We start from the raw sequence: 25,741 nt of genomic DNA on the forward strand, positions 1-25,741 counted from the left end.
AATCCTCACCCATGAAACCCTAGTGCATCTTATGAGTGTTTGGGCTACCTCTATGTGATTGTGTACTCTTGAAGAGGAAGAAGGAGAAGAAGGAAGTTGGAGGTTCAAGAAGGAGGAAGTAGATCCAGAAGATACACTCTAGTGGCTGCATTTCTTGGTAATAAAGTCTTCATCTTGGCTTTTGATTTAATAGATCCCTTTATTTCCCCTTTTATGAAGATTTTGGTCCATGAATGGGTGCTTGTGGGATTTGGACGTCCCCAAGCAAGATCCTTCCAGATCTGAGAGTATTGTAGATAGTTAAGGCATAAAGTTGGATGCTTTATGCTATTAGAACTTCACATGCAAAGTTTAAGAGGTTGTTATGGCCTTTTGAGCAAAAAGGGCCATGCATGGATGTAAAGTTAGTGACTTTGTGGGTTATTCCGACCCTAGGAGGTTAGATCTAGGTCCTGGATACCTTGTGTTTGTTATTTCGACCCTAGGAGGTTAGATCTAGAGTCGGAGTACATAACATATTTCCTAACGACCTACTAAGATAAGTCTATCCCTAACCGCGATGAGCTGCGTCCTACTATAACGGTGAAATCATATGCCGAAGTGCTGAGCCAACAGCTGAGCCATCTCAGTCATGTCTACAATGACCTCATCCCTCTCATGATCTGCTTGCACGACACGTGCTTCCATGGCGAACAGTTGTTGCCGCAAGTCGGCAATCTCGGCTTCTGGGGATCGATTATCCCTCGCAGGATTCACTAGTGGGACGTGGTGATCCTGTTGCACTTCGCTAACAGGAGATGCGACGTGATCCACGTCCGGGGCCTGATCCTCCTCCATGTCATCGTCAGAATCCTCGAACTCGTAGTCGGTGTCCATGTACTCGTCAGGTTCAACACCGTGGACTCCCTCTTGATTCCCTTCTGGTTCGTCTTCGAGTATCCCGTGTGCCCCTAGGGCTTGGTGAAACTGAATGCCCTGATGCTCTCCCTCCATAAAGACTGGGAGAAAGTATACGAATAAGCTATCGCTTTCCTACGACTCTACCGCTATTGCACAAGCTAAACAGGCGTTCTCTTTTCGGTAGTAGGGGTATAGTTTTAGGTTCCCTAGCTATCCCGATCTCATCAAGACGTGTGTTAGTTTTACTTTGGAGAGAATGTAGTTGATCAAGCTACATCCACTCCTTGGTATCACTAAGAACTGTCCCGAGTTAACCGAGATACCAACATTATTGTGTTTGATTCGGCGTTATGTTCTTATTCCTAATGCAAGCAAGCGTGTTTTATTTACTTGTTTTGTTCAGAGTTATGTTAGTCCCTCTTTTTGGTTTATAGTTGCATATCAATGTGTGGCTCGACATGCTAGTTCACTATAAACAAAGCTCTGATACCAACCTGTCACACCCCCGAACCAGACGGCGGAAACGTTCGGGAGCTGTTGTGACTCAATTGAATACCATCACAATGAATATACATGAAACATAACATCTTTCGTCACCAACATTTGAATATTACAACTGATAGAGTTTACATCCATTACATTGTCTCAAAACATTACATTCCCAAAAATAAATTGTTCAGTTCGTTAATAGATAAACTGCAAGCCATCACTGAGTACATTTTCCTTTGATTCACTGGTTACCTGAGAATACAAGTATTTTGAAAAAAAAACGTCAACATGTGAAATGTTGGTGAGTTCATAAGCGATATTTAGGAAAACAATGTTTTGTATCATTTTGAAAACTACCAGAAAATTCGATATTTTCTGAAAAGAAAAGCTTTTGAAAACATTTGTGAAGATCCATAGGTATGCTTGTTTGTTTCTATATTTGTAAAAATTGTTCATTAAACTTGTATACATTTCGAAACCGTATGTATTGAAAAACCCTAGGAAAACCCGATGTTTTTCCTACTTCTCTGAATTCCATGAAGTTAAAATAAAACCATTGTAACGCGTGAAGTCATTAATTCCAGGCGACGTCGGATTATTTTTGCGCATGATTAATTGCTATAAACAAGCGTTACACAAACGACCAGTTTATAACTATACTAACGATCCCGTAGGCGTCGTCCATACTAATCACGTTATCCAACCGCCCTGACTCCGAGTAATCCCACATCCGAAGAGAAAGAGGACACGAAGACCCCGATGTCTCCATTAACCGGTTGGGGATAAAAAAAAAAAAGGGGTACGAGGGGCCCTTGACCCGCCTCGCATGAAATACCGACTTTACTAGCAATACCATAGGACCCTTGGGGACCAATAGTATAAAAGCCATTGAAAGTCCTTTTACGCTGTGTTAGATCATGTAAGACCCAACAACTCGTAAGGTAGAAGTCTTCGGGCCTTAAGATCAGGTCATTGGGCTAGCTAGGCCCAACAAACAAGATTTTACACTTTGGGGCCCAAAGATGGTGCGTAGACGTCTGTGCACTCTCACGTGTATATTGAATTACCAAATATTTTCGTGTATGAATCGAGTTATTGTCGTGTTAGTATTTTCGGATTGTTATTGATTCGAGACCGAATCAATTCGTTTAACAACAATTTTTGGTATTGTTGTGTATTGTATTACGTAGGTAGTCGCGGTTCCAATATTTGATCAAGTTGCGTGCATTGAATTAGCCTTGAAAGTTTTCTGTTTTCAGCCCCTCATTGTTTGTAAAATTTACTCTTTTCAACCCTCTAATTAAATAATTTTCCGGTTTGGTCCTTAAATCATTTTTCTTGACATTTTACACCAAAAATTATTGAAATTAATATTTTTCAGCATATTTTTCATTGAAAATAGTTTAAGTCCCTGAAATTGCAGTTTTCTCGGTTATAGCCCCTCTTTTTCGCAGTTTTTACAATTTTGGCCCAAATTGGAAAAATTTTGCAACTTTGGTCCTTTTTAAATTGGAAAAGCATTTTAAACCTTTGAAAAGTACTTGGAACCTTAGTAGTCCACTGTTTTACAGAAAAACACAGTTTTGGCCCTCCAAAACAGAAAATTTCGCATAATGGGCCCTATTGGGCCGAAATTGTCATTTTTAGCCCATTAAGCTTGAAATTTATATTTTTAATCCTCCAAATGAGTATATTTTCAGAAAATATTTCATTGAAACTGTTTTGACACTCCTCATCCATCAGAATTCGTGATATGACATTTTGGGCCCTTTAACTTTATATTTTTATCATTTTATGTCCAAAAATTGAGTTTTTAGTCCAAATAAAATGTTATTAAGCCATTTAGCTATTTTTCTTGGAACACTTTGTATGTAGAAATATACTTGATGCTAGTATCATTAATCATAAAGTATATCTCGGTTTTTAGGGGTTTTAAGGCTAGATCCAACATTATAACACACAAAAACACACATATAAGCATAGAAATCATACAAGGCATACAAAACATATATAGATCTACACTTTCACTTGTATTACCCCCCCCCCCCCCCCCCACACAAAACTCATAAAAACAGAAAATAGGGGGTATGAAACTCACCTTAGGGTGTGGTTTCGGTTTTGGAGGAGAAATGGAAGAAAGTTTGGTGATTTTTCCGCCCTAGCACCCTTTGATGAAGATCTCGGCCTTGAGGTGTTTCTAGGATACAAGATCATGATTTCTCATGAGTTAAGAAGAGATTTTTGATAGATCAAGGAACCTAGATCATAGAATTTAGTATAACCTTACCTTGGAGGGTGATTTTTGTGAAAAATCTCCTTGGATTGCCCTTATTTCTCGAAAATTTTATGAAGAGAGGGGAGGTGTTCTTAGAGAGTGTTTGATATGTAAGGAGTGATGAAAGTGTGTGTGTGTGTGGGTGCTTTCGGCCGAGGTCAAGAAGAAAGAGGAGAGAAATGGTTGAGTTGACATTCATAGATGTATGTTGGTCCATGCATGGAAGTATGTTGGATATAAGTGAGGTGGCATGAAGAAGTCAACTCCTCACCACTTCTTCTTGGGCTTGGGCCTTGGGCCAAGAATCTTGAAGGAAAAGGAAAATTTGGGCTTTTTGCCCCTAAGTCCAATATTAGAGTTAGTTTGGGTGAGTTTTAACATAAAAGAATATAGTATGATTTTTACATATTTGTTGGACTAGTTTAGGTTATTCATGGATCAAGCTTTTAATTCATTTCATTCTAGGCCCAATATGGCCCAAAATGTTGAAATAAATGAATGTGGGTCCAATTAGAGCCCATTTAAGGTTCTAAGCCCATGATAGTCAAATTGGAAGCTTATTGGTCCATTGAGTCCAATAAGGAAGTCCTAGTCCAAAATGGACCTAAACAAGAACTTCTAGGGTTTCCAATTGCTTGTTGACTATTTGTAGTACTTGTATGATATATTTGATTGAAATTTTTGATGTCATATAATAAGCATCACACATGCTCTTAAGTTTTTGATTCAACATTTTACTTGAGTATAGAGATTACAAGACACAAAATTTCTAGTTGTGACAGTCCCGATGTGTTGAAGGTGCACTAGACGAGTTCACAGAGAACTTGACGAGTATAATCGAAGTCTAGAGTTTTGTGTGGATTGTGGGACTCGATGAGTTGGTGGGTCAACTCGGCGAGTTGGGTCAACTCGGAGTGTTGACTTTGACCCGGGTTGACTTTTGAGAGTATTGTGGTCTAAATGTTATTTTAGGTATTGATTGTTCGGGAAACCGAAGGGTCAGCAGTTCAGAAGTTGCCGGTTAGCAGTAAGAAGTGTTCAGCTAGTCTTCAGCAGTGTGAGGTGAGTCTCCTCACTGTGTGCATGGGTTTACGGCCACAATGCCGACCCATTATGTTTATGTTTATGTTTATGTATAAAAGGAAGACCCAAGGGTTAGCCCTATGCAATTATTGTTATATGTTTTGGGTTACGACCTGATACCGAGCGAGGCCCGAGGAATGTTAGGATGCTAGAGGTCTTTGAGGTTCTTGCATGTGTCAGTACGATAGGTTCCAGACCAAGGGTCCGATGTCGGGGTAAGCCTGAAATATGATAGATAATAGTATTTCTCCGAACCAGGGGCCGATGCCGTGGTAATCCCGAGGAAGATTCTTATGATGTATGTTAGATTATACTTGTTGTCTACGTGATACTTGTATGTGCCTGGTAGGGAGGTGAGTATGGGCGAGGTACCGTATCTCATCACTAGCTAAGTATGGATGGGGTTCCATATCTCGATGTTAGCAGAGTGGGGGCGAGGCCCGTGATAGGAAGGATGTGAGTGTGGGAAGGGGGGGGGGGGCGTATCTCACTACTAGTAGGAGCATGGATGAGGTTCCACTACTTCAGTAGTAGACCAGGGGCGGGGCCCAAGTTAGACGTGGCCTTAGATCAGGGTACAGTTAGAGTATGTTGGGATAAGATCGATGCCAGGGTTTAGCCCGATGCAGTTTATATGTTCCCGGACTTCGGTCCGATGCCGGGGTGGTCCCAAGAAGTAGTTAAGTATGCGTGATGTATTTGAGATTCATGCATGTTATATGATATGTGTCAAGTGTTCCGGGCTTCGGTCTGATGCCGATGCAAGCCTGATGTATGATAGATTGTATACTATGTATTATGTGTTTTGGGGCAAGCCTGGTGCAGATTATGTGATTAAGTTATGTGTTATGATAAATGTTATGTTGTGCATGTGCTGGGGTGAGCCTGATGCCCATGCGGTCGGTTGTCGGGGTGAGCCCGATGTTGAACAGGAGTTCGATGCCGGGTAAGCCGATGTCGGGATTCGTCCCGATGCAGTTAGGAGTAGTCCCAGAGTTATGTTATTTGTTTTATGTTCTTTTTATGGTATGTAGTAGGTCGGGGAACTCACTAAGCTTCGTGCTTACGGTTGTCAGTTTTGGTTTCAGGTACTTCCGGTAGCAGATGAAAGAGCGCGGGATGATTACATGGCACCCACTAAAAAGTTTAGCCTGGGATGTATACTCTGATAAAATCAACAAGTGTTTTGAAAGATACTCTAAATTATATATAACCCTTTTAGTACAATTGAAATGATTTAACATTTATGATTTAGTAATGTTTTAAAAAGAAAATTTTGGTCATGATTTTTGGGATGTTATAAGTTGGTATCAGAGCCTTGGTTTGAGGGATTTGGGTACACTCTTGGGTGTATCCGAACTCAAACTGAGGACTTGGTATGACAATTTTCAAAAGAGAATCATTTTTATAAAAGAGTTTGGCAAAAAGGAAAAGAACTTTTAGCAAAGAAAAGAACCCTGAAAAGTGAAAAGAACTTTGAAAATAGAAAAGGGTGTGGTGCATGCAATCAGTCGGGCTCAAGTATGTAACATCCGGATTCCCAGGTATCCTATTTTGAGTATTTATATTGAAAGTTAGAGAGGAACTCGGCGAGTTGGCGCTCAGACTTGCCGAGTGGGATCGCGCATTTCTAGTCTGATTTAATGAAGGACTCGGCGAGTCGATGGATGGACTCGGCGAGTCCGCGCTGTTAAGTGAAAACCCTAATTCTTGGGGTTTGCGCCCTATTTAAAGGCCATTATAGCCTCCATTGCAGCCATTTCACCCCTGAGAACCCTAGAGAGAGTGAGAGTGTGTTGGTGGTGCTTGAGGAAGGCTAACTCACCATTTCTTGAGTGTTTTAGCAAAGGAAAGGTGGTTCCATCAAGAGGAGGTCAAGGGGGCTGCAGATCTAAGGTTGTCTAGTTCAGATCTACACTATTGAGGTATCAAATAGAACTTCCCTTCTGTTTTGGGCTAAAATCTATGATTTAGGGTTTGCTATAAACCTTTTAAGGCTTGAAAGGTTGAGTTTATGGTCCTTTGCTGGGTTAGACCTCAGATCTGGACTCATAGAGGTCCAGAGAACCTTTCCCATTATGCTTTATGCTTGTTCTTGGAGGACTGGAGACTAGGTTGCCATTTTTAGATTTATTTCTCCATTTATGGCTTGTCATGGGTTGCAAGCACGTAAAGGTTGGACCTTTACGTGACCTTTAAGCACTGGAAGGCCAGGTCTATAGTTTGGTAAATCAGATCTGATCTCAGAAGTTCATTTGAGAGTTTTTATGGGAGCAACTCGCCGAGTCCATAAGTGGACACGACGAGTCGAGTCGGGGTTGCCCCGCGATTCGTGACAGGTGTAACTTGTCGAGTGGAAGGATGACTGGATGAGCCATGAGAGGCTGAAGGGATTCAGAGGACCCGCATGGACTCGCCGAGTCGCACATGTGCACTCAACGAGTCAGATCAAAGTTGACCGTTGACTTTCGTTGACCTTAGGATTCTGGTCAAGTTTGATTCAGGAGAGTTCTGGGAAGGGTAGAATGGCCTTCTACCCAGTATGTAGATAAGAGATCATGAGAGTGTATTGATCGGGAATGTTATTTGAATAATATGAGGAGGCTAAGTCGGACGTTGAGCACGAGAGTTTATCCGACTTCATTGAGGTGAATCTTCTCACTATACTGTACCTGGAAGGGTGCCTATGTGTGACCGGAAGGTCTTGAATGCTATGATGTATGTGCTATATGCGGTTATGTGCTATGTATGTGCTATGTATGCTATGTATGATAAGGACCGGAAGGTCAAGATGATATTTATGTATGTGCTATGTATGTTACGTACGGTAAGGACCGGAAGGTCAAGATAATACGGACCGGAAGGTCAAGAGAGTACGAACCGGAAGGTCTACCGGGATTTGGGACGGAAGTCCCCTTAGACACATGGATCGGAATATCCTATAGAGTTATGGCCTGGAAAGGCATATGTGTGGTATGTGATATTTTGGGGAACTCACTAAGCATTTATGCTTACAGTTGTTATGATATTTGTTTCAGGTACCAGCGAGGAACGCGGGAAGGCACCGACATGATCCGTACACACTAATAGAGATTATGTTTGAGATTCTGGGAATTGTTTTGTTATGATAACATTGGATACATTATGTTTTGATATTGTTTTTGATGACTGAAAGTATGTTTTAAAAATGAAAAATTGTTCTGAGATTTTACGTCGTTACAAAGTAAGTTTTCCCAAATTACCCGTACAAGTTTATGTTATGATATGTTTATGTGATCAGCATGCTATATTAGGGCTAAGGATCTAGGAGGATGCCTTATATGCCTATTATATGTGTATGAGCTTTATGAATTGCATGCTAGTACAAATTCCTGAGTAGAGGATAAAACAGTTTGCTTGGATTATGTGGTTAGTTTATTTTCCCATAGTCTGAATGTTGCTTGGTTTGTGCTTGTGGGACTCTTAGTAATGTGAGTTAGCTATTAAGTGAATATGCTAAGTCACATGTAGCACAGACTGGATAATCTCAGAGTGATATATTTGACCCTATTTCTCAGCTCTAGTATGAGTCTAACCATTCTAAGGATGAGTCTTTTACTCGAAAGATTATTTGATCTCTATAGCATGTGGCTATATTAATGAGGTAGCTAGTTGACATTACTGGGAAGTCCTTCAGTAGCTGAGGATGGAGTAAGTTAGAGGATACCCTAGGGCAAGCCTAGGATGAGATTAGTGCTGGGAGCAGTGTTAGTAGAAGGGACTTGGTGGAGTCGAGGCAATTCATGAGGAAAGTATGCATAGATGTGGAAGGTAGTATGGGCCCGTACTACTGAAAGCAGAGGATCCATACTTGAACCAAGCAGAGTTAAGATGAAACGAGGGAATTGGTAGTGTGTTCGGGATCCCTCGATAGTATTGAGAATTCAGATGGTTGTTATGATATGTTTGCAACATGGTGACACTACGAGATAGACCAGTGGGCGGTTCGGACGCCGGTGAGGGATCAGGCTCGGGTTCGGGAGCCAATCAGCTCGAGGAGCAGATGAGAGAGTTTGAATTAGTTGAGATTACACGTGGTATTCTGGATCAGACTCGTTTGATCTTCGGTACGGTCAAGGAGGGAATTTTGGATAGCTACCTCGAGGCCTTCCGGGCTGAGATTGCTGTGGGGAAGTTAGGGGCTCCTTTGGGGCCCGATATTTATGGATCTCTGGGATCCCTCGGGAGGAAGGTTCCGGTTATTAGCTCTTGTCGTCAGGGATAGGAGGTGGGTTACGCACCTGGTCTTCAGGAGAGTTCACTGCATGATTGGATTGTGGTGGAGGTTTCGCGGGCCGTGCAAAAGGAGTTACCCGACATTATTGAGCACGTTACTGACAGGGTAACTGTCGGGTTTCATGGCCAGACAGTGACTGTTCAGACGATTGATGGGGTAGTCGGGGTAACTCAGGAACAGGAGATTGGTTTGGATAGACAGCTCGGAAAAAGGAAGCGAGCACTTACCTCAGGACGATCGGAAGAGGGCGGAGAACCTAATCTGGCAGATTTGTGTGTTGAGAGTCAGGGAGGCATGGAGGTGTGTGGCAAGTGTGGGGGAACCCATGGGTTTGCTTGTCACAATTTTAGGTGTTTCAAGTGTGGAGAAAGAGGGCATGTACACCGAGATTGTAAGAAGGATCATATATGTTTTCATTGTCGCCAGCCAGGTCTTTTCAAGTCTTGTTGTCCTATTTTGGAGGTGGAGAGAGTTCGGGCTTCAGTGCCCACGGTCCCGTAGGAAGTTAAGATCGAGCCACAATAGATCGTTGGTATGTATTCCAAACTCAATTTCTGTTTATGATTTTATTGTTATGGTACTACATCGATATAAGAAAGGTTATTTTAAAATTTAATGGCCTGCTAATGATTGATTTATATGCCATCTGCATACCATGGATGTTGTAGGGCGTTTGGCCAAACTAGCTAGTAGCGGGTAGCTTTTAGTAGGTAGCGGGTAGCTTATAGCTTGTAGCATTTTGTTAAACGCTACATGAAGTAGCTTTTGGATTTGAATCGTTTTGATTAAACTAAACGCTAGATTCTTGTAGTGCCAAACAAGACTTTTTGTTTTAAACGAAGCGTTTAGTCAAACGCTAGAAGCTAGAAGCTCCCAAACGCTCCGTGCCGACACGCCCTTAGTGTTTTAGTGCATTTTAAAGGAAGTAGAGGAAGGCTTGGAGCAAGAAGCAAGCTAGCAATACTCCCCAATCTCCGGAAACACCTTGTTGGACCATTTGTAAAGACTCTTGATCTAATCTTTTAGTTTCTTCTTAGTGGATCTAAGGTTATCTTTCATGTTAGCACCCTTTTGTGAAATATCAAGTTTGCTCACGAGACATATTAAAATGATACTACTAAATAACATATGATCCTAAGGGTCACACTAACAACAACTTGATACAATTGATTATTTATTAGGAATTGATTTTATAAATATTCATAAACTCTTATAATAAAATGAGAAAAATATTTATTTCATGGAAATAATTAATTTACAATACAAGTAACACATTATTTCATAAGGTATGAATTAATAAGTCATGTACAATATTTTAGACTTGGAAAGCCTTTTGTCTTTTAGGAAAAGACAAGGTTTATATCTTATAAACTTTGAGTTTATAAAATATAAACTCTTCTTTTCTTTTCTCCCACATATGGCCGGCCATACTAAGGGGAAAAGTGAAGCATAGTTTCCTTACTTATTTAATCAAAATAATTCAAAGCATGGGGACAAGGTTGTCTAAAGTGCTTAATGGTTAAGGACTCTTGGATTAACATTATACTTTAAAGAATGGAGAGTAGATTCATTTGTTTGTCACTCTTCCAAGTAAAATCTGAGAACTCTTGCTTCCCTCTCTATATTCTCTCAAGTCTTGCACTTTGAAGATAATAGTTTCTTGCATCCTCTCTTTAAGTCATAATCTTGTTTTGACTTAAAGCTTAAGAGTTGTAACTAGCATTACATCAACTTGACACATTGTTGGTGTCTGTTTTGGTTCACCCATCTTCTTTAACATTCAAGCCTCCCTTAGAGGACCTAAAGTTCATCAAAGTTTGTTGCTTCTTTTTTCTTCTATGGCTGTGCTTTAAATCTTTCTACTACTTGCAAGATGATCTGTGGTGGATGATAAAGTGTTTATGTTATTTATAAAACTCAAGTCTTCCGTTTGCCATTATTTGTAGTTTTTGAAACTAGTTTTTAAATAAAACCCAACATTTTGTGCTTTTCGAGTGAAGCTAATAGATACAGTTTGTAACTTTATGATTTCTCTAAGTCCCAAGATCATTATATCTCATAGATCTAGAAGTTTGTTGTGGTTTGGAAATCATGCATGTGTTTGAGCCCTTTTCATCAACATTTTTGACCTAAAATGGAAGAGACATGCATTGGACATGCATGTCCATAAAGCACTAATCTTTATGATCCATTAGGTGAAGGAAAACCTTTTGGAAAGTTTAAGGGAAAGTCTTTAGTGATTAAGGGATTAATGGCTAGGTCTTTACGTCTTTAAGTGTTTAGGGATCTAGGTTTAGAGATCTTGTCTTAATGGATAAAGTTGGAAACTTTATCCATCATGAACTTGGGAAGGAGCAAATTTGGGCTTTGGAGCCCTTGGAATTGGCAGAATGCGACTTAACCTGATCAAGTTGTTCAGACCTGTTCCTACGACGTGGCCTTGGGTTGCCACAACATGGCGACTGGGGATTAAACGACTGTTTTTTTTTGTTTTGTGCCTACGACATGGCCAATGGAAGGCCACGACGTGGAGGCTTGCTGTTGGCAATTTTGACTTTGACTTTGGTCATGGACTTTAAGGGTTAATTTTTGACCTAATTGACTTTTGGTCATATTGTTTGTTTTGATAGGTAGACTAATGATTCATCTTGTGTAGTTATCTAGGTGGCGTGTAGCACCTATTTCCTGATTGTCCGAACCATTGACTTTTGACTGTATTTGCAACGTAAGTCTTCTCACTATACTATGTAGAATTCTAGTTGTCTTTATGGTACTTGCATGGAAGATCACGAGGGTAGGCTGTGACATTTTTATGAAAGACCATGGGGGTAGCCCATGAAACTTGTGTATAAGACCTCGGGGCAGCTAAGGCACTACAAGGGAAGACCATGGGGGCAGCCTATGACAATGGTATGAAAGACCATAAGAGTAGCCCATGACACTTATATGAAAGACCATGGGGTAGCCCATGGAATTAAATGTATGACATATTGTATTTATAGGGAACTCACTAAGCATTGTGGTTATATTTTGTGGTTTAAACATTTTCAGGTACTTCCAGTTTCAAGGGGAAGGACCCAGCTTGACTGCACATCCCCTCATGATTTATGCATCGATGATCATTTTACTCTGATGACTTTGATTCATTTGTATTATGATAGTTTTAAGAAATATAATATATGGGTTTGATGAGTTTAAAAATGAAATTTTATCATTATTTTTAGGATGTTACAATTTATCCATTAAAAATGAGACTGTTACTTGGAAACAATTGAGTACAATGTTTGTCATTTGTCTTACTGTATGATGGACTAGTCTATATCTATATCTATATCTATATCTATATCTATATCTATATCTATATCTATATATCTTATAAACCTAATATTTTTCCTTGAATCTCATGCATTTGAAACTCCCATGCATTTTTCCTTTCACCACATTCATTTGAAACTCCTATGACTTTTCAATTTCTTTGTAATAATATTTATAATTGGTTAATAAGGTTAAATAAATATTAAACCTAAAGTGTAATAATATATAAACTAAATTTCAATATTAAATAATATCTTTACTTCTACTTAGTGTTAATATATTGTTGGATATAAACCATTATCATTTTAAAGATACAATTTTGGAACAATTTGTATAAAATACTTAAATTATTAATTTAAATATAACATTACAAGGTCAACTTAAATATAAATTGTAGTTTACGTTAAACAACCAAAAAAGTATTTTGTAAATAGTTAAAAGTGATAAATTGTAGTGTCTTTCTAATAATGATTATAAGTTGGTTAATAAGGTTAAATAAATATCAAACCTAAAGTGTAATCATAAATAAATTAAATTTTAATTTTAAAATAATATCTTTACTTCTACTTATAAAGTTATGTTTCTAACTTTTAACATATTATACTTAATTTAATAGATTTAAAATTTTGTTGTATGTAGACCATCATCACTTTAAAACTACAACTTTTGAACAGTTTAGACAAAAATACTTAAATTATTAATTTAAATACAACATTACATTGTCAATTTAAATATAAATTTCATTTCCACTCAAAAAACCAAAGAATATTTTCTAAATAGTTAAAAGTGATAAATGCAAAAACTAAACTGTAATATCAATTTAACTAAAATATTTCCTAAATATATTTTTATAATCGTTAAAAGTTTTCAAATAAGTAGCTTAAAATAACTTACAGTAACAATAGTTAAAGATAACTCTATATAAATGATTATATTGTTACATCTAAAATCAAAAAACAATGTTGGATGTTTTAAATAATTATAATGATAGATATTAAAACATTAAGAAAATAAATTTTTAAAAATTAATTAACAATTTTATTCACGTGTAATTCGCGGATAGAAGTCATTCAAACTATTGAAATAATGCAGTTATAATAGATGTATATATATTATCATATAATTCAAAATAAACAATATATTATATCAATTTAGTATATGAATTATGATATCAAATTTAACAACAACATTATTGTTATATTTAAAAAAAACATATATTTGTAAAGACTTCAACTATATAGGTGTTTTTCGCGTAACGAGCGAGCATTCACCTAGTATTTTGATAAAGAGAAATTAATCATCCTTCTTTTTCTTCCTATTTATCTTCCTATCCATATGAAATGATGACAAATTTTATATTTTGTTAAAATTAATAATATTTTAAGTCAATTGTCATCATTTCACATAGGTAGGAAGATAAGTACGAAGAAAAGTAAGAGGATATTTAATTTCTCTTTGATAAATGCTAAAAAAATCTTAAAAGTTATAGCTTTTTGTCATCATATAAATGAATTTAAATTTATTTTAAAAATCACATTTTAATCTTATATAAGCTAATAAGTATTTTTAACAAAACTGTTTTTAAACACAATCCAAAAAAATAATAGTAATAATAATAAGAACAATTTACAGATATTGTCCATGTGGTTTTCAAAATATTTGTGTTTGACCCTTATCTTTTGTTTTGCACTCGAACAATCCCTAAGTTTTGGTTTTATTATGTTGGAAATTTGTGCCTAATATGAAATGGCTATAATGCCCTTAAAATTTATTTTTCAGTTTTTTTATTAGTTTGTTCTAATTAAAAATAAAAAATATGGGTCCTTTACTCCATTATCTCTTCCAATATACTATCTTTATCCCACCTGATATATCTAAAATCAAATCCAACATTAGCACCACCTACCCCAGCCAATGGAAACCACCACTGAGAGGCTAAAATCAACAAAGTTTTTATGCAAAAATCTTTTTCTGATTTCCAACTAATCCATGTCTGATGATCTCATGAAGATCAAGGTGTACTGTACTGAGGTGGTTGGATCTTCAATCGTAACCCTAAATTGCAAGATGATTTAGATGCATCTTTAATCATTTTTTTGAAACCTATGAGAACGATTTTAGTTGAAATAGAATGTAGGAAGATGAGATGCATATATATGGAAAGAAACGGGTGAGTGATGTTAGTTTTCGGTGATGAGAGGTGGCGGAGGAGGAAGAATTGCTTGGTGGTTGTGGTAGCCCTCTACTTCTAGTTTGACAAAGATCTTATTGTCTTTAAAAAATGTAGATTAGGGGCTCAAAGACCTAGATTTAAGCTTCTATCCAAAGCAAACATATGAAAAACCTCTCATTCATCCTTTTTAGCCTTTCCAGATCTTCATATTAAAAAAATGGAGCTTAAAGACCTAATATTTTTGTCTCCTTCAAGTAGATCTGGTTATTTAGCCGGTTTCCAACGTATTTGAAAGCTCTGGTCATCTTTTCTAGGTGTTCCTGATTTTTCCGGCAAACTCAAAACTCCAACATTCATGATTTTCCATCAGATCACTATTCATCATCTTCAACCTCCGGCCATAGTGTTCTTAAGCAAACCTGAATCAGTTTCTTGAGCCTAGGATCGTGTCTGGATCTAGCCCACATATACACACACTCAAATCTGAATAAATCATTTATGGAAAATCTATAAAACAACGAAATCACACACACATCCAGATCTGGGTTCGTGTTCTGAACAAACACACACACTCAAATATGAAGAAGCTCTCAAAAACACGATGAACAATCCTGATGAACTATAACATCCCAAAATTCAAGGCCAAAAATTTCATTTTTAATTAAGTTATTACATAAAACTAAAGTGTGAATAATCAAAATATAACATTATGAAACCATATCAGAGTATAATCCCAAGGATCTCGTGTGCGGAAAACATAGTGTGATGCGCTGCGACCAAGACGACTCCTTTCCTTTGAAACAAAGTACCTGAAACCAAAAATGTAAACCGTAAGCACGAAGTTTAGTGAGTTCCCCCATCATACCACATACCACATAACACCATCAGTATCTATCAACCGGTAACTGCCATCGGTATCTTTCAACCGGTAACTGGGGACTATTTCACCCCTACCACTATCACATAATAATATGTCATAAACATATTGATCACGTACTAACATGATAAACATGCTGATTACATACTAACAAATCATAAACATGTTGATCACATACTAACATATCATAAACATACATATAAGCATTGCATGGGTTCTATATACCCCTTCGGTATCTTTCAACCGGTAACTGCCATCGGTATCTTTCAACCGGTATCTGACATCGGTATCTTTCAACCGGTATCCGCCATCGGTATCTTTCAACTGGTATCTGCCACAACCGGTATCCGTCATCGGTATCTTTCAACCGGTATCTACCAACTACCCCTGTTGGTGGGCCGACATTGCGGCTTTAGACCCACCCCTACTGGAAGGTAACTCACCTCGCACTATTGAAGTCCCGCAGACTCAATCCCACACTGCTGAAGTCCCGCAGACTCAATCCCACACTGCTGAAGTCCCGCAGACTCAACCCCAACTGCTAGCTAACAGATTCCCGAACAGTCAACACCAAAATAACACCCAATTAATAATTGGGTCCCACTACATAACCATGAGTACATACTTTGGATAATTACTACATTACCCCAAGCTTGGCTTTATGCAAGCCCAAGGCCCAAGCCATAGGCCCAAAAGTCAACTATGAGTCAAAACCCATCATATAGCCCAATTTTCTAAATTGGACCCACACCCTTACAAGGTCTTACCATAAGGCCCAACCATTTAGTCCAGTCCAACATTCAACATTCTAATCGCTTAATATCACATACTTATAAAGGCCCAAACTATGGCCCATCTATGGCCTAATTTTCCAAATTGGGCCCATCTCCTCATATGGGCCTTACTACAAAGCCCATTAATTATTCTAATCCATTTGCTTGATCCTGGATGGCTTGTTAATAACCCAATCATCAAGGCCCAATAGAAAGGCCCAACAATAAACCCAAGTGAAATTAGGATTTCACATAAAATGATGATTAGGGTTAAGTTTCCTACTTAACCCATTAAGGACTTAATCCATTAAGTCCAATGTTGACTTAGGTTGATTGCAATGATTATTAATTAATATTACGAGTTCATTAATTAATCCCGATAAACCCCAAATTAGGGTTTCATGGCATTAGGGTTTTCCAAACCCTAATTAGGGTTTCCAACCCAACTTAGCCCAATAGGCCCATTAGCTAAGTCCTTAGATCCATTAGGGTCCATTAAACCCATTAGACACATGTTTGGGCTTTAATGTCAATTAGGGCTTCATTGGGCCCATAGGGTTTACGTCCCTTGTCCAAACACCACAAACGAGTCACCATACAACGAGGCACACCGCCACCCGACAACGGCGGTCGGTGGCGGCAGCCACCACCTCATGGTGGTGGTTTCGAGATTTCTATTATTATTTTGGCACCATTAAAATGTACAACTCAATAATACACACTAAAAATAACCCACGCGCACACACACAACCACCCCTATGGTGGCCGGTGGTGGCAGAAAAGCTATAACCAGCGACAACCACCATGGTGGTGCACTTGCTTTCCGGCAAAACAAACCTCCCAAGCACACACATCACACACCAATAGTGGAAATAAAACAACATACACACACCAGGTTGCAAAAATAACTCAACCACCCTCTTGGTGGCATATGGCAGCCGACAACGATGATAGCATATACAATCATCGACGGCAACAACGGACGGAGCTCGAAGGCGTCACAGAAGCGACAGTGGACCTGTGACGACGTAACAGGAATAAAGGAGGTGGCGGCGACACCTTCACGATTGGTTATGCCTTCGACAACCACACTACGAAGGCACTCAATACCAAGGCAGCAGGCAGCGGCCACGTCACCATCGAAACGCAGCATCAACAACGCACGCCATGGCGGTGGTTACGACTTCCATTAGCGGTTGGGCGGCTCCGACCTGCGTGGTAGCGGGTAGTGGATGCAACGTATTGTGGTAGCAACTGTAGAAGAAGAAGGAGGTGAAGAGCGGTGGAGACTCGGTGTTCGAATGGCGGCCATTCGCTGATCGGAAAATGGGGGTGGTGGTGGTGCCGATGAGGGGCATAAGGATGGAGAGAAGTGGCGGCTGTATGGTCCTCTAGGGTTAGGGTTACGGAGAGCAATACAACAGTTAAATACCATGTCTCATCAAACTTCCCTCCATAATGGTAGGAATGGCCCCTCTCCATAACATTTCCTTTCAAAATGAATCCGATAATTACCATTTAAACCCTTAGCATTAAAATCCTTTACAACTTAGGTACAAAATTTGCCAAACAACCCCCAATACCTTAATTATGACATATTCAACCCTTTTGTAACACCGTAAATTTCAAGACAAATTTTTCATTTAAAATAATCATTTTACTCTTAGAAACACTTGTTTAAAATCTTATTCATAGTCGATTTACAAAACATAACTCCATTTTCACTTGCATAGAAAACCAGGATCCTCCAAAATATGACTCTTTCTCTGGTGTGTACAATCAAGCCGGTGCCGTCCCGTGATACTAAAAGAAACCTGAAAAACATCAAACAAAACACTATAAGCACGAAGCTTAGTGAGTTCCCCAAAATACCACACATAACACATATTAGCCACTCGAGGCTATAACTCTGTGGGTCCGTGCACCCAAACTCTGTGAACCCTCAGGTTCTAACTCTGGGAACCTTCCGGTTCCAACTCTATAAACATGCACAACATAAATCACATAGAAATAATGCAGTACAACACATCACGTACATATAGCATACAAATACTCTAATCACATAACTCTGGTTACCTACTCAAGGTAAAGTATAGTGAGAAGACTCACCTGGCAAGCAGGAAGCAGATATCCCCACACTTGAATCTCGAACTCGCCACCGCCTAACACGTAAGGCAAATACTCTCATGAATATAACTCTCGAGACTAGAATAAATCCTCTCATAACACCCTCTTATGGTTAAAAGACTATTTTACCTCTCTCTTGGCCCAAAGGCCACATCGCTGACCAAACCCTAAAAGTTAACGGCCAACCCTTGGTCGAAATCAAAGTCCTCAGTCTAAGTCAACCCCTGACTGACCCTACTCGCCGAGTCAACCCTGTGACTCGTCGAGTTCCCATAATCAGAACTTTATTCAATCTGCGACCTAACTCGCCGAGTCACCCCGAGACTCGCCGAGTCCAACAACTCTGAGTCCACTCGCACTCGACTCACCGAGTCATCCCTCGACTCACCGATTCTCGGCTCAACCATAGAATATTTAGGACTCTTCGACAAGACTCGTCGAGTCCAAGGCTATCTTCAACCTACTCGCCGAGTTGTTCTTCCAACTCGTCGAGTTCCAGGCTATCTTCAAGCAACTCGTCGAGTCGACCCATGTAACTCGCCGAGTACCACCGTTCTGAATCCATTCAGAAGCACTCCAGGCCATGCAATTGATCCAAAACATAGATCTAGCCTCCTACAACCCATTCATCACGTAAAGTGGCAAACTTTACGTGAATCCAAAGAGATCTAAGCCGTTTGCACATTGGGGCTAGGGTTTGGGACATGTAAGCTTCACTAAACACTCCAACACAGGGACTTTCATGCTCTCTGATTCTTCTCCCTTCCAGATCTGAGGTAGCAACCTCAGATCTAACCTCTAGACTTCCCATTTCATCCATAGACAATTTCTCACAAACCCCAAAATGAAGAAACAACATAACAACAGGTCAATAATGAGATATTACCTCTAAGTGATGCCCCAACTGCAATGAAATTCGAATCCAAGCAAATCCCCTTGCTCCAAGCCTTCAATCTTCCCAAAATTCCTTCAACCATTACTTCTCCAAGCTCCAATCCACTCAACAATGGTGCTTCTCCGTGATTTAGGGTTTTCTGGGGCTCAAGGGGTGATAAAGAGGCTGGGAGGAAAACATAGTGATCTTTATATAAGGCTCAACCCCGAGAATTAGGGTTTTCTCCACTCAGCGCCTACTCGCCGAGTCGGCCACTTAACACGCGACCAGGTCGCGACTCTACTCGCCGAGTCCGCACATGGACTCGCCGAGTCACTCTTTCCCAATTTACTCTTTTAGCCCTTCAACTCTACTCTTGATATTTCGGGATGTTACACCTTTTCACCTCATTTCCTTTAAATTAAATCCAAATAATTACCACGGAGCCCTTGTCTTCATAGATATTTATAAAATGAATCCCGAACACACACTTTTAACCCCCGACTTCCAAAAATATGGCAATTAACTCCTCGAACCTAACACCCTACATATATAATTATTTATTTTAGACTACCATTCGTTCATTAATTTATTTATTTATCTTAATAAATAAACGGGTGTTACATGAACCAGATAAAGATCTGAAACACATAATGAACGAATCCATCCGAAAAACTCTAGATTTCGAGTTTATTTTAGAAGAATCCATCTGCAATTTGAATTCTTTCCACATTATGCTCACAAACTCAGACTTGGGGGTAAGTTATTTTTTTTCCAGAAATTGAACGCATATGAAGATGAATACATACATACACATGATGAACACACACATACACCTTCGATTTGTTTGAAGCTTACAAACTCGAGGATTGGTATGGTATTCCGGAAACACATAAAGACTAAAAATCAAACTCAAGAACAGCCCTTAGTTGAGTTAGGGTTTTCAAACCCATAAATCGATTTCCAAGAACAAAGAAGAAATCAAGTTTGTGTGTTTTAGGTTCCTTGAAGATGAGCACACTCACATGTGGAAGTTTTCTCAAAATTGAGCTTGAAGATCTGACGAGTTCTTGAAGGTCTGACGAGCTTGAAGATGAACTCGAGTTAGGGTTTTCAAACCCAAAAGTTGAGCTTGAAGATGAACCTGAATCTGTAATATATGTTATTTTTATTAATACCCCATAAACAATTTCATGTTCAATTTTTGAAGATCTTGGTTCGTGTTCTGATCTAACATACACACACTTCAAAAATCGTTTTTAGAGTTAGAACTTGTGATGTGTGTTCTTGAGTTTGAATAGAAGAAGATGAAGATGAAGAATTGATTTCCGGGTTTGAGTTCTTGAGTTTGAAAATCGAACACCCACATAGGTTTATGTTCAAATTTTGTTTAGATCTAACAAGAGACATAAGGAGAGAACAAACCCGAGTACTTGAGTTCGTCGGAAAAATCATGTTCACCGGAGAATATGACCAGAGCTTTGCTGGAGCAGTCAGATATGCCGGAAACTGGGTAAACCTACTGTTGGAGGTTATAAGGATGTTTTTTAAATGGTTTAACAATTTCAATGAGAAAATATGGAAAAAAAAAAAAGTTAGATGACAAATTTATACAAAACTAATAATATATAATCATTTAAGTCATTATCCCTCTCAAAAATCAAAAACACTAATCAGCGTGTTCCGAGGACCGAACTCGTTTCCCCGACTCACCACTGCTAACACAAGCCAAAGTCCGGTGGCAACAATGGTGGAGAGATTCTTCTCCATCAACTTCCCTGATTCACCCGACAATGCAATGATGCTGCTAACTGGCCCTCCGTCTTCGTACGTTCTCTCTGTTACTCCCTTATACACAACACACTTTCTCTCGCACAGATTGAAATCGACTAAAACATTGCCATTGATGCTGTTACAGAGGAAAGACATCGCTGCTTTTTCAATTTGCATTCAATTCCATCGTTAACACCGATAATAAATCAGTCGTTTTCATTTGTAGTAGACGCAAATTAAGTACAAAGCCCCCTTTTCTCTCTCAGGTGATTATTCCTTTCATCATGTTTACAATTACTCATATGTTAATAGCTCTTAGTCTTCAATCTCATCAAATGTTATGGTTATGGATGTTAATGTTCCTTCCACAGGGAATTGATCCAGCTTCTGATGTATTTGATCGCATCCAAATGAAGTAAACTTCGAAACCCTAATATTCTGCTTCATTTTTCATCTAAATTTACATTTTGATCTGATTTCTAGGTATGTAGAGGATGAAGAAGGGATCAACAAATTCTTTGCTGCATTTCACATGCATGATACGTTTCCTGTTTTGGTTATAATTGATGATCTTGGAGAATTTTTTAATGAAAAGTAATCTTGATATACATCCTCAAAGACGATCTTTGTATTATTACTGAATGCAATCTTTTCCCCTAAAATGTTACATTTTAATCCATTACAAACCACTTCTTATTGACATTTTTATATTATGTAATGAAGAAATTGCCAACAAAAATACAATAGTCCTCGGGGAAGAGAATTGGCAATAGCCCGAACTTTAGCTTTGTGTGGCAACGCAATCAATCATGCCAAGTAAGCAAAAACTTTTTTCTCTGGTTATACAGATTAGAGATGAACAATCAGATCGGGCCTAGGCCCGATCTGGTTGTTCATCTCTAATCTGTATAAACAGAGCCGATCTGGTTACCAAACTAGGCTTTTTTTAAGCCAGTTTGGTTACCAGACCAAACTTTTTTAAGTCTGGTCTGTTTTCATCTCTACGATAGATTGTAGAGATTTTCACCTGATTTTGAACACAGTGAAAAAGGACCGTGTATGTTTTTGGTATCCGATACCCACCATGGTGAGACCCCAAGATTGCTCCACATTTACAAGGGATGGCTCAACTCTATTTTCACCATCAAAGGTTTGGTTACTATAAATGTATATTTTTTTAATTTTTATTAATAAGAATTAACATAAAGTAAATTGTTATTTTTTTATTTGTGTGTGGTTGGTAGGTAATGGAATTGGATCATTTATTCTGAAGAATAATAGCAGCTTAACAAAGAGTGCTAAGTATTCCATTGCACTTCAGTATTTAGTTTTGGAAGAAATCTATGAAACTGAAGAACAAAAATACCATCTCTAGATTTGAATCTTTATAGATAAAGTTTTTGTTAATCGGTTCATGGATTTGTATTTGTGTTCGTTTAGAACTAGATCTATTTTTTGTTGGTAAGTAGGGGTAGTATGGTCAATTTCTTCTCCATCCAAATTTTTTGACTTGATGTTAGTTCTGTAAATATGTAGAAAAGACAAAGACCTTTCGGTCATTTTGATCCCATAAATAGATATTTTCTAGTAAAGATAACTTTTTCATTTTTATATAATAAAAAAAATTGTAATAGTGTAAAAAAATTCTTATGTATTTGGCTATTTGCAAGATGTATGCATCGTTCGTTAAATGATGTTCAATCACCTAAATTGTGTTAATACTCTTAACATCTTTGGTAATTTGGTTACAAATAATATTATTTCTTCAAATGTTTATACATTTTTGAATGCTTATATTTATAAGCTTCTTCGAGTAATATGTTATAAAGTTCACCCTTTCATGACAAAACCTGTATAATGTTTGGTGTAAATAGTGTTTCTTTTTTGCCAATAAATTACTTCATTTTCTAACAAAATGAACATTCTAGGTGTATATGTTTTTTAAACTTTTGGAATTCTAAAACAATCTTTATATTTATTAGTTTTTTTACGACATTTCACTACAAGTAACAAATATTTATTTGAAATAACTAAGTTTTTGAGATAAAAATCAAAATTTAACATACATAATATATCAATATAAAACTTTATAATATAACATCATAATTAATAAATAATACTTATTGAAAGTCATTATAAAACTAGCAAACTAGAAAATAGAAATACATAAACAGTAAAAAAATTAAAATTAACACATAGTATAACATCATATTATTTCGTATAATATCCAAAACCAATTCATAAATTTTTACAAAATCACTATCTCTGTCAGCATTGCAAATGATTCAGTAGCTATGCGTCGAATCGACAATGCATTCGTAGCCTTGTCTGGTTTCCGATCACCATCCTCTCTACCTGTACCCCGAAACATCATCACAACGAAGACATTGCTTCAATTGCACACATTAGGTTCAGATTCCGATCATTTCGATGTCACACAACTAATTTTACCTAAACCAACCAGCGAAATCTCATTGGGGATCGCTCATGCTACTGTAATCAAGAACGCTGCTATCAGTCACTTACAAGTTAGTAACTATATATTGAGCTTGTACGTAAAGTTCACTAATTTAACACTTGCCCACCAACTGTTCGACGAAATTTCTCAGAGAGATGTGCGATCGTGGACTATCCTTATTTCCGGGTTTTCACGAACTGGATCACACAACCTGGCCTTACGTTTATTTACCCAGATGCAAAAGGAACGTATTACCCCAAATCAGTTCACATTTTCGAGTGTTTTGAAGTGTTGTGGAAGTGCAAAGGAGCTTAACATGGGTAAAACGATTCTTGGATGGATATTGAGAAAAGGGGTTTTTTTAGACACGACATTACAAAATTCCATACTTGATTTCTATGTGAAATGTCAGGCTTTTGATTATGCCACAAAGTTTTTTGAGTTTATGACTGATAAAGATACAGTCTCATGGAATATAATGATCAGTGCACTTTTGAAGAACAAAGATATAAAAAAAGCTGAAGATTTATTCTTTCAATTACCCAATAAAGATCCAGCAAGTTGGAATACTATCATAGATGGAAATCTGCAAAATGGATATGAACAAAGGGCACTCCAACTTCTTTATCAAATGGTGACAAATGCTACATCTTTTACACATTTTACTTTCTCAATAGCTTTAATATTAGCATCTTCTTTAAATCATCTCAATTTAGGAAAACAGATTCATGGTAAACTTCTAAGAATTGGAATCCATGATTCCTTCATCAAGAATTCACTTCTTGACATGTACTCCAAATGTGGCGAAATGGAAAAGGCATTGATCATTTTCAAAACTTCAGATGTTGACTTTGTGTCTCTAAGTTCAATAGTTAGTGGTTACATTCAAAATGGTAAGATAGAAGATGGTTTAAAAGTTTTCAGCTTTATGGTTCATGAACATGGCGAAATTGACAAATTTACCCTTGCGAGTGTTCTTTCTGGTTGTTCTGATTCCGGGCTTTTGGATCTTGGTCAACTTATTCATACATATGTTTTGAAATCGGGACATGAAGATGTGTTTTTAAGTTCATCAATGATAGATATGTATGCCAAATGTGGAAAGTTACAATGTTCTTTGTTAGTTTTTCAAGAATCCAAGATTAGAAATGTTGTGTTATGGACTTCAATAATATCTAGTTTTGCATCACATGGTGAAGGAAAGGAGACTATTCGTCTTTTTGAGATGATGAGAAACGAAGGGGTTGAACCAAATGAGATAACTTTTTTAGGGGTTTTAACTTCTTGTAGTTATCAAGGGTTAATTAAAGAAGGGTGTGATTATTTCATGTTAATGAAAGATTTTTATGGCATTAAGCCTCAAGTGGAGCATTTCACTTGTATGGTGGATCTTTTGGGAAGAGGTGGTAGGTTGAATGAGGCAAAGGGTTTTATTTTTGAGAATGGAATTTCGCATTTGAGTGTTGTTTGGAAAGTGTTTTTATTGTATTGTCATTTATATAAAGATTTGGAAATGGCGAAATGGGCTTGTGAAAAGTTATGTGAAGTTGAGCCATTAGAGAGTGGAGGTTATGTTTTGATGTCGAATAAGTGTGCGGATGATTGTAGGTGGGAGGAAGTTGCTAGGATAAAGCGTTTGATGCAAGAAAAGGGAATAAAAAAGAAACCTGGCCAATCTTGGATCCAATGAAAATTGAGCTCAGACTGTCCTAAAAACATTATGTAAGATGTAAATCAGGTACACAGTAGCCTACCATATAACTGATATAAGAGCTTATGTAGGCCAATGCTTACATGGGCTCAATCCACAATGTACTTAAAACCTTGAAATTGTTTATGTAAAACGTTATTTTTCTAGCAAGTGGATCATACTATTCCAAGAAAATCATGTAAGATATAAAGAATGTTATAGGTGGTGACTTAAGAGTGTAGAACCCACTAGAAGTGCAATCTAAATTGGAATTAGAAATCTTATATTACACCTCCAAAGACTTGAAACCTTAGATTATTTTTTTGTAAAGATAGAAAGTCCCTAATATTGTACACTATTAAGTTTGATAAAATTTCTAAGTTCATTGTTACAAAAAAAAAAAAAGAAGATAGGTGTGGGAAGTATAAAGTTTCTTTAAAATAATAAATATTGGATTTTTGAACATTTTAGTTCTAATGTTTACTAAATTCATTCTAAATATTCCTAATGATCATGGTTTTACAAGGTTGTATAATTGAAAGATGTAAACTCTAAAAATTATAGTTTGATATAATTTAGTTAAATATATTATCATCAAATGCACTTTAGTGAGATGGAGAGAGAGTCAACAACTATCTTATCATTGCAAATTCTAATT

The 25,741-nt window shown here is 37.7% G+C and overlaps 2 protein-coding genes across 3 annotated transcripts; both read left to right on the forward strand.

Moving 5' to 3' along the window:
• Positions 1 to 20,820: 20,820 nt before the first annotated feature.
• Positions 20,821 to 22,532, forward strand: LOC145030820 (tRNA dimethylallyltransferase). Of its 2 annotated transcripts, none has more exons than XM_078979244.1 (7): positions 20,821 to 20,989; positions 21,081 to 21,201; positions 21,307 to 21,350; positions 21,419 to 21,529; positions 21,659 to 21,751; positions 21,979 to 22,085; positions 22,180 to 22,532. In XM_078979244.1, exons 1-7 carry the CDS (start codon positions 20,910 to 20,912, stop codon positions 22,308 to 22,310), a joined length of 687 nt encoding a protein of 228 aa, XP_078835370.1. In that variant the 5' UTR covers positions 20,821 to 20,909; the 3' UTR covers positions 22,311 to 22,532. The 2 variants fall into 2 exon arrangements, with proteins under 2 accessions (XP_078835370.1, XP_078835371.1); XM_078979245.1 differs by having other exon boundaries at positions 21,162 to 21,201.
• Positions 22,533 to 23,182: 650 nt separating this feature from the next.
• Positions 23,183 to 25,367, forward strand: LOC145028820 (putative pentatricopeptide repeat-containing protein At3g15130). Its single transcript, XM_078977549.1, has one exon. It carries the CDS (start codon positions 23,230 to 23,232, stop codon positions 25,081 to 25,083), a length of 1,854 nt encoding a protein of 617 aa, XP_078833675.1. The 5' UTR covers positions 23,183 to 23,229; the 3' UTR covers positions 25,084 to 25,367.
• The last annotated feature ends 374 nt before the right edge of the window (positions 25,368 to 25,741 follow it).

This window comes from Lactuca saligna, chromosome 2 (assembly GCF_052625555.1).
Source record: "Lactuca saligna cultivar CGN05327 chromosome 2, ASM5262555v1, whole genome shotgun sequence".
In the NCBI taxonomy this organism is placed as follows: Eukaryota; Viridiplantae; Streptophyta; class Magnoliopsida; order Asterales; family Asteraceae; genus Lactuca; species Lactuca saligna.

What these genes read in the sequence shown, in the direction of transcription:
- LOC145030820 (XM_078979244.1), top strand. Translation starts at nt 20,910, where the DNA reads ATGGTGGAGAGATTCTTCTCCATCAACTTCCCTGATTCACCCGACAAT. An exon ending in CTAACTGGCCCTCCGTCTTC is followed by an intron (nt 20,990 to 21,080) that starts GTACGTTCTCTC and finishes ATGCTGTTACAG; the next exon opens with AGGAAAGACATCGCTGCTTT. An exon ending in AACGCAATCAATCATGCCAA is followed by an intron (nt 21,752 to 21,978) that starts GTAAGCAAAAAC and finishes TTTTGAACACAG; the next exon opens with TGAAAAAGGACCGTGTATGT.
- LOC145028820 (XM_078977549.1), top strand. Translation starts at nt 23,230, where the DNA reads ATGCGTCGAATCGACAATGCATTCGTAGCCTTGTCTGGTTTCCGATCA.